General features: G+C 44.3%; 1 protein-coding gene across 1 annotated transcript in view; it reads left to right on the forward strand.

Moving 5' to 3' along the window:
* The first annotated feature begins 8466 nt into the window (after nt 1-8466).
* The window catches only part of SLC25A18 (solute carrier family 25 member 18), a 13717-nt gene continuing 12253 nt past the window's right edge, over nt 8467-9930 (forward strand). The window contains exon 1 of the mRNA XM_025041082.1: nt 8467-8505. Within this exon, the coding sequence (XP_024896850.1) occupies nt 8467-8505 (39 nt within the window). The remainder of the gene's footprint in view (nt 8506-9930) is intronic.

Raw genomic sequence — 9930 nt, forward strand, 5'->3', positions numbered from 1 at the left:
TTTTTGGAGAAAAAAAAATTAACTGTAAAGTGAACATCACTAGTAAGCCCCATATTTGATGTGATGGCTTGTCAGATTGCTCATCTCACTTGACTCAATGTCTCTTCCCCTAGGGGATAAGGTGGGTGGGACACTGTTTTGACCTGGCTTCCTTTACTGTCACGGCGAGGTGTGACACTGCTACGGTTGGCACCAAATCCACTTCCTGTGCATATTAGTTTCGCACCCTTAGAATATATGCAAAAATCGATGTCTAACTTTTGGATGCTCAACTGCAACTTCTCCTCCTGTGATGTGAGTTTCTTATCAAAAGCTAAAATTTTTTGACAGTTTTATCAAATAGGGTTTAACTTTTTTTAAAAAATAGGAATTTAGCTCTTATCTGAGTACCTTGGTGTTGCCAGATTTATCTGCTTGGGACCAAGACAAAGTATCTCCCACTGGTCAGCTCTTGTCTCCAAACGTGATGCAGTAGGCAATATTAATCTAGCTCTAGTTTTGGAATTATTTACACTTGTTAAGCCCCAAGGGTAACATACCTTACACAAAAATTACGTACTCAAAGAGCATAAAAAAGCTAGTAGGGCAATATTTAGGAAAAAGAATTTGTCAGTGGGTATTAGTTTCAAAATTCTGAAACTTCACATTTTGACATTTGGAAGCATCCAAAGGTGCTTCTCGTGTTCAACATTAATGTCTTTTGGCTCCAATTCCTGTCATTGCGAGGAAAGGTATCTTAATTTTATAAACAAGTAGTCTCTCTAGGGGCTCAGTTTTGCCGTAATCTCTGCATTCTCTGAGAGTGAATTGAGAAAATGACCCAGGGTTGGTGCTTTTTTAGGCTGACCTTCACCCTGAAATCTTCCTGGAGAGGTGAATGGCCTATGACATTAAATTGTTAGGCAAGAGTTGCCATTGGACCTTCCTCCTCAGTGTCCAGGCGGCTGTCCCCTCCCCCACACTGGATTTTCTGCAGATGGCCCAGCAGATCTGTTTCACTGGTCTCATGGTTATCCCTTGGATTTTTAAAAGGAGAACATCTGTGCGTATATTGTAATCCCCTTTCTGCCACCAAGGCTCACCTAATTGTAGCAAAAACCATCAGTTCAAAATGTATTGTGAAATACTTGCCACAAAGGCAGCTGGAAAGTCCCCAGATTTGGCTGTTGTGTCCTGAAACCCACCCCCTTCTGCGTTTGTGACATGCATGTAAATTTAGGTGCCCTGGAGTCCTCAGGTTTGGGAAAGCACAACCAGTTCCTAGAAGCTTGGACTTGAACCTCGTTCTGGACAGCAAATGACAAGAGTGGAGTAGCCCTATTCTAGCCAGTTAGAGCTGGACAGAATTCTTTTTAAAGCAGTGGAGTTCCCTGGATTATATCCAAGGTTTTTACTCTGGGAAGGAAATTGAGTACAGTAGGAAAGCAAAGACATATCCAAGAGACAGCTGGCCTGTGTGCCCCGAGGTAAAGATTGACTAACACGCAGTCAGGCTCTCAGTAAGTGTATTAAATGCCCACTGTGTGTCTAGCACTTTGCCTAGTTAATAAGGAAAAAAGCTCCCTCTGCTCAGACTTCATAATAAAGGGAGAAAAACTGGACTGTTAGAATACACTGGTAGTTTAAGCAGTAGATTGAGATTTTTTTTTCCCCTCCCTGTAATTTAATCTGCAGGAGGATGGGTTCTCAGCTGTGTAATTTGGACAGACTTAAACACAAGCCAGATACTGAAAGCTAGGGCCTTGTCAGTTGGGAACCTTTAGTTTAATAGTTTGTTCATGTCAGCAGGCTCTACCTATTTTCCCGAGTCCTTGTTCCAGCTGGAATTCCTCTCCCCTATCACCCCAGTTCTACTCTCACTAGGCTAAAATGACACAGTGCAGTAATTAACTGCAGTGCAACACTAAAGGGACATTTCCTGGGCCACAGCATGTCCCCACTGTCTCCATAGTAATCTATCATCTTGTGGTCACATGATCTCTGCAGTCTGGAAAATCGGCACCAGCATCACCTAGGAATGGGTTAGAAAGGCACATTCTGGCTTTCCGTCTCAGACCTACTGAATCACTGAAAGTGAGTTTTGGCTATCCTAACAAGCTCTCCTGGAGGTTCTGATGCATACTGATGTTTGAGAACACTGACATAGGAATGGCCCCAGCATTGACATTTTAGCCCTGAGGCACACCTAATTCAAGTTGAATATCTCATTCAAACCAGGTGCGTATCATAGCACTCTCTTAATGAGCTGCCAGAAATTTGCCCCACACACTGCTGGTTAACATCAATAAAGACTGGGTGTTCCTCTATTCCAAGCTAAGGGAAAGGTTGCAGAGTTAGAAGGATTGCAAAGGGGAAATTCTCTTCCCTGCCCCCCAACCTGGCCCTGCATTCCTTGAATCCCGCTTCTCTCTCACCTTCCTCCATCAAATCTCTCAGTCTTTGTTTCCTGTCCCATCTTCTGGACATAGGGTGTTTGCGAGAGTCTAAACCCAACAGAGCACTGCTATGCTGGCGTCGGTGCTATTCAGTCATAATTAGGGCCTCCCTGCTGTTTAACAGTCTCCTGTTTATTCCTGGTGACATCTGCAGCTAGTATTGTGATTTATTGAACAAATTTTAGTGAGCTTATGTTTGGCTTTGTAATGCCCTAAACCAGTGATTGCCAATCTAGACTGCCCATGAGGGGTTTAAAAACCTGGGCTCTACTCTCAGGGAGTTTTTCACTGGTCTGGGATGCAGCCTGCGCCTCAGGATTTTCTGAATCATTCCAAGTAATTTTGTTGGGCAGTCAACATCGAAAACTCTTCAAAACCGGTTGTTTGCAAACCATTAACATGCACCTGAATCGACTTGGTAATTCTGTTAAAATCAGATGCTGATTCACTAGGTCTGGAGTGGGTCCCTAGATTCTGCAGTTTTAACTAGCTTGTTGCAGGACAACACTGAGTAGTAGTAGACCTCAAACTCATCCTTCCCTTCCAACACGTTATTTAAGGAGGAAGGCCACTTCACATAGTCCTCTATTTTTCATGTGCTTTTCCACATCTTCACTCTTTTCTCTTCTGCCTGTAATGTCCCCTCAGCAAAGCTGACTTGCTCTTGTACTGTGGTTTTCAGCCTCTTCTACTTTTGTCCTGACCAAATCCTGATTAGCCTCTCCCCTCCCTATAAAATGTTGCTCCAGTTTCCTCTATTTCTCTACCTTCATCCAAACTCTACGATTGAACCTGTTTTTTTTTTTCTTTTTTTCTACTGCCAACCCCACTGCAATTTGGCTTCCTCCCTACTTTCTTAGAGCTACTGCCCTACATAGAGCCTTAGCTCCATTTCACAGCCATTTAGATCTCTGTGTAACCTCTGGCAGTTGGATCAACCCCCCTTGGAACTGGTTCTTGTTGGTGCCATGACCCACACTTGCCCAGGTCTCCCACATCCTTGTCCTCCGGTTTACCTCTTGCTTCTCAAAGGCATGCTCTTTCTGACTGACACTTGGTCCATTTCTTCTCTCTGCAATTGCCTCACGCTTCCATCTTCAGTTCAGACGAGTGTTGGACACACTCGTCTCCCTTTCCAAAAACTGCTGGACACTGGCATCCACCCATGTTTTTGTTTACCATTGTTTAAATTTTTTTATTACTAAGATGATTTGTAATTTTATTTCCAGACTTTATTTCCTACACTTTGCCTATTTTTTAAATCCTTTCTTAATGATTTTATCGTAATTCACATTAATACCAACACCATCCCCTCTCCCTCCAATGCCATCTATTTGTTTAAATGTAATATACTAGCTTCGGTGCTCACCTCTCCTTTTTACTGTAGTAAAATACACAAAAGATTTACCATTTCAACCATTTTTAATTGTGCACTTTAGTTGCATTAACTACATTCACATACTGCAACTGTGACTACCATCCATCTCCAGAACTTTTATCCCATACAAAACTATCCCCATTCAACACACTTCCTTCCAGTCCCTGGTAATCACTTTTTTACTTTCTGTCTCAATGAGTCTGACTACTCTGGGTACCTCAAGTAAATGGAATTGTACACTACTTGTCCTTTTGTGACTCAGCATAATGTCCTCAAGGTTTATCCACATTGTAGTGTGTATCAGTTTTCTTCCTCTTTACGGCTGAAAAATAGTCCGTTGTATGGGTGTACCACATTTTGTTCATCTGTTAATCTGTTGACAAACATTTGGGTGGTTTCTCCCTTTGGGCTAGATGAACATGGGTGTACAAATATCTGCTTGAGACCCTGCTTTCAATTCTGGGTATATAGCCAGAAGTAGAATTGCTGAATCATAGTAATTCTATTTTTTAATTTTTGAAAACCTGCCATACACTGCTGTACCATTCCACAGCTACTGTACCATTTACATTCCCATCAGCAATACACAAGAGCTCTAATTCCTCCACGTCCTCACTGGCACATGTTTTCTGCTTTTTGGTAATACCACTGCTGCGAGGTGATGCCATTCTACCACTCTGTCTTGTACACATTGCTGTCCACTTTTGTGGCTGCCACTTTAAAATCATGTCAACAGCCAAACTTATTCCCTCCCCTCTTTCCTTACATATCCAATCCTGCTCCTCCTAATGAGGGTGATAACATAGCTTTCTCCTGCTGATCTGTGTTTCAGGTCTGCTATCTGTTCCTGGTATATTTAATCAGCAACCAAGCCCTATTGATTCTTCATAGAAATGACATCACTTCCCTCCTGTGTATGTTCTCATTTTTATGTCTTGCCTGGATTATTGTAACCTCCCTGGCCTGTCCAAACCACTTTGCTACCGTAAACTTCTGTGCCCCTACTTCATCCACATCCTGTATCAGCTTCCCATTGCCCACCAGGAAAGAAAGGAAATAATTATCATTTAGTGAACAGCTTTTATGTGCCAGGCACTATACTAAGTGTTCTACTTCCGAGTTTCATTTTATAGATGAGGAAGCAGGCACAGAGAAGTAATAACTTGTTTAAGGTCACACAGCTAGTAAGTGGTAAACTGGAACTCAAACCAGCTCAAAAGCAGTCTCACTCCAAGCCTATTCTTAGCCACAATGATGTACTGCTTCATGTGATCCTCAGCAATCCTATGAAGTAGATATCTCAATCCCCTTGATGAAGAAAAATCACTAAAGTAACTTGCCTAAAAAGATACAGTTATTAACTTGGGAGCTGGAATTTGAGCCTGGGTCTCTGACACCAAAGTCTCTCTCTCAAATCCTTGGCCAGACAATAAGATCCTGTACTATGCAGACCCAAAATGGCTTGCCAGCTTTATTCTCCTACCTAGCCTCATCCTATGCTCCAGATGAGAGAGTTGGCTCCTGAGGGGAAGCTGGATTTCAGTTTTACCCCTCCACCTCTGGTCTTCAAGCCCCAAATCAATTACTGCTGCCTATCCGAAATCTCTAAGCAAGACCTCAGATAAAACATTCCAAGTGCAGGGAATGCTCCAAAGCTACCTGCACCCCTCCCACTGCTGAACACAGAGAGCTCCCCCGAGAAACCCATGCCAGATGAACAAAAGACATCCCTAAAGTGGCCTTATAGACCACTGAAAGTACAGATTGGTTGCACTAGTCAGCAACCCACTATTAGAAAAGTGTGAGTCTGAGAAGCTGAGGTTAGCTTTTGGCACCAAATTTCTGCCAGAAGTGTTTACAGTGCATTGATTTTCTGTTGTTTGTCCTCCTCCCTGACCTCCAGGTCTCAGTGGGTGATGAGTCTCCCATTACACCCTTCCCCCACCAATACTGCCTTAAGCAAATCTTTTCCTAGCCTGAATTTTTGTCCCAGTCATACTAGCAGCTTAGTCAACAGCCACCTGCTGCCACCTCGGGTGGAAGGGCTGGCCCGGGTCTCTTTGGGGTTCCATTCAAACCCAACCTGTTTGAGGGTGAAAGGCCTGCTGTGGGTGTGAAGAGAGAGGCCACTGACCAAACAAGAACTGTAAATCAAACCTTCTTGCTCATCAGCTGTAATCCAGCCTATATCTTGGCATCCAGAAAAGGCAAACATTTCTTACTGAAAGCAGGTAAGTGTGTCTGTTGGTATCAAGCTTACAGTTGGTAGGAGAAGACCTTCTAGCAGATAGTTGGGGGAGAGGTCAGAGAAACCAATGGGAAAGAGCCTCCTCTCTCCTTTGCTACACCAAGTGGGAGGAGGGGTAAGCAAGAGGAAGCAGCCGCTGCCTAATGATGGGTACCTTTGCAGCGCCTAAGTCAGGAAGCAGGTTATTTCCTTGGCACTGCCGCTATAAAGGGCTCGTCCCAGGAGTGCTCTCCTTGCCCTGCTAGTTGCGGGGGGGTGGGGGGGGGAGGCGGGATGAGGCTATGGTCCTCTTCCCGGAGCGGCTCCTCATAACGTGAAGAAATAATGGCAGCTGAAGAGTGGAAGACTGTCATGATAAGACTGACTGCAAAGTTGAAGGCACCGGCCACCCTCATGGTTCATCCATTCATTCAAGCATCTGTATGGAATGCCTCTGCACCAGGCTCTAGGATACAGCACTGAGACTCTCCTCTCAAGTGATTTATCATTTTGATGGAGATGCAGGCCAATAAACAAACTTGTAATACAAATGTGGTAAGTGCTAAATCTAGGTGTTAAATGGAATCACAGGAGAGGCTCCTAGCCAGGATTTGAGGGACTTGGGAAGGGCTTATGGAAGCTAGATCCCAAAGAACAATTTGTAATTCATCGGGTAGAAATGAGTATTCTAGGCAAGGGGACAGTATGTACAGGGCTCAGATGCAAGAGACTGTGCCATATTCCTGGAAATGAAAGTTCAGAGTGGCTGGTAAGGAGAAGGGTAGAGTGATTTGGGAGATGCAGCCAGTAGGAAAGGGGCCAGGTCAGGGAGAGGAGTTGGGAAACTATCCTAAAAGTGGGGGAAAGTTGCAAAGCTCTTTAGGCAGGAAAGTGCTTAAATGGCAGGCTGGAAACATGTGCCCTTTTACTCACTTGGCCTTGTTATAGAGAACAGATTTGAGGAGAGCCAGGCTAAAAGCAGGGAGCAGAGTTAGGAGGCTGGCAGGTGCCCCGGGCAGTGGATGAGGCCCCTATGACAGCAGTGGCTAGTGGCCATGAGAGACTTAGGAGAGAGTTTTTCCACCCAAGATGAAGGCCCTGTTTTTTTCTCCCAGTCCATTATGGACCAATGGTTTTGTAAAATACTATTAAAGTGGATTACTAGGAAAACATTTTTTAAAAATATAAGTCCACATTTTCATTAATAGAGTCTAAAACATAATGTTACTCCAGTTGCCATAAAATTTTCTGAACACTTATTCTCAATTTCTGAAATCGTCACAGACTGGCACTGAGCCATACACCCCTGAGCAGCACCAACGTTAAGAAGAGAGAGCTGCCAGAACATGACTGATTAATTGGGTTCAGAACAGGGAAAGGGCGAGTTAAGGATGGTGCATAGATTCGGCCTGGATGCCGTTTAAGAGCTAGGGAACCAGGAGATGCAGCAGATCTGGAGGAGTGGGTGCAAGTAGCAATAGGAGAAATGTTGGACATGTTGCGTGTGGCTGGGCCACTAAGGTGGGAATGAGCAGAAGACAGTTAAGATGATGGTGTGGGGCTCAGGGCAGAGAGTCTGAGCTGGACAGACCTGAGAATCATGACCGAGCAGACAATAACCAAAGCCCAGAAGAAGGCGGGCTTGTTCCAGATTGGTGTGTGGAGGGGAGGGAGTCAAGGCCCATCAGCAGGATTCTGTGGGCACCAGTGACCAAGGGCCCCAGTCACAGGAGGCAGAGGAGCCACTGGAGAGAACCCGAGGAGTCACAGAATTCAAGGGAATAGAATGTTTTAATACGGGGAGAATGAAAAGTGTTGTAATCTGAGCAGCTCACAAAACCCTGGCCTGCTCTGGTCCCTGTAGAGGGGACCACTAAGAATCATTTCTCTAAATAGATTTGTTTCTGCACAGCTTGTTCAAAATATGGTCCTGAGAAACAACGTATTAAGAATTACTTTACAGTTTTTTGTGCTTTCTGAGTTTTCTAAGTTTTTTCTATTACTCTAAGTACTTTAAGAAATAGAACAAATTTAAATCTATCTGTTAACTAGCTATCTCCTAGGGAAGCAGACAGGGTGAGTCACAGAGTAGTGTTGGTATTAGCGGAGTGGGCCCATCTGGGTCCAGGAACCTGAGCAGCCCCTGGAATGCTGCCCTCAGTGTGAGGAGACTGAGGGTAAGATAGCTGGGCCCCGACACACAGGCTTCCTCCCAGCCCCACCAGGACCTGTCTGCTTCTAACTGTCTAGGACTGTTCTTAGCCAGCTCCTTGTTTGCAAAATAGAGCCTCAGTAGTGGGGGGAGGGGCAAGCAACCCTCTGTGTACACACACGCGCACACACACCCACCTACCAGCAGCAGCAGCACTCTCGGAAACTGGGCACCTGTGGATTGAGGGACCAGCCCCAGACCACACACTAGCAGAATGGTGTCCACAGTTGACATATTCTGCCTGCCAAGCCAGGTATGACTTCCGGAAGTGCCCGGGAATGTTCCCTCCCTCCTTGCAGGCAGCTTCCTCTCCTTAACTTGCCTTCCTCAGCCCCTCAGGTTTCAGACCTCCAACAGTTCCCCAATTCTTCCTTCTCCTTCAGCCCTGCTCAGTTTCCAAGTCCAGGCCCTTTATTTTTTAAAAAGTTCTTTCCCAGCCAAGCCTTTTACTCTGCACTCTCTCTACTAACCTAATCCTTTCTTCTCCCCTTCATTGCTTTACCATAATGGCCCCCTAACTGGCCTCTCACCCGAAATTTCCTTTTCTCAACCTATTCTTCCAGAATTATTGTCTTCATACCACATTCAACGTGGTAGTTTTCCCCTTAAAAGGATTCAGTGTTTTGTTACTGTCTACAAGACAAAATTTGTAAAAAGTTACTTAATTTGGGTGCTGGGAGACACACACCATACCTGACAATCCCAAGGTCCACACTGGCCTTCTCCAGGCCTCTGCAGCTTCTTTTCCTCAGTTCTCCTACTGAGTAAACAAGGGGGCATACTGTGCCCCCCGAACCTTTGTTTGGCCCCACCTGTGCTCACACAGTGCTCACATCCAGGCTGCACACTCCTTCCTCTTATAAACTTTCCCTTTTTTTTTTTTTATATGTTTTTTATTACCTTTTTTTTTTTTTAGGCGAGGCAACCCTTGGTTGACCTCACAGGTTGTAAGGACCTTGTCAGCAGCTTACAATCCGTTATTTTTTTATTTTTTACACCTACAGCACCTGGTCTTCCTAGGTGGTCTCCTATCCAAGTACTAACTACCGCTGACCCTGCTTAGCTTCCCAGATTAGGCAGGATCAGGCTTGTTCAGAGTAGCATGGCCATAGACTCCCTTATTTCTTAAGGTCACTTCTAGCTCCTTCTGCAAACCAGCCTATACTGATCTCTCACATTTATGAACCCTCATTGTCTAAGCAGCTCAATTACTATTAAATGAAATGTGAAGTTTTTTTTTAATTTTTTGTATATAACTTAAGGACTCTGGTTACCAAAACTAACTTACTTAAGACAGTAAGTCAGTTTATTAGAAGAATAGTGGAATATCCCTTTAGTACCTTTGGTACTGTAATCAGGGTTTTAAATACCACCAGAACTCTCACTTGTCTATCTTTATCTTTGTGGTTCTGCTTTATTCATCGCTCTAAAAATCATCTCTCTGTTTCCCAGATCACATGACAGTAAACAGGACTGCTTATTGGGGCCCACATTTTATATATTATAGAAAAAAAAACTCAAAAGAAGCTACACAATTTTTCACTTTTAAAATTCCTGTGATGGAGATTGCATAACCTACCTTAAGTCAGGCACCCATACTCAGACAATCAACATTACCCAGGGAACAGCGTCACCTTTTAGGAATATGGCAGTTCCCACTGCCACCAGATGCAATGTT

This window comes from Pteropus alecto, unplaced genomic scaffold (genome assembly GCF_000325575.1).
Source record: "Pteropus alecto unplaced genomic scaffold, ASM32557v1 scaffold76, whole genome shotgun sequence".
NCBI classification, from domain to species: Eukaryota; Metazoa; Chordata; class Mammalia; order Chiroptera; family Pteropodidae; genus Pteropus; species Pteropus alecto.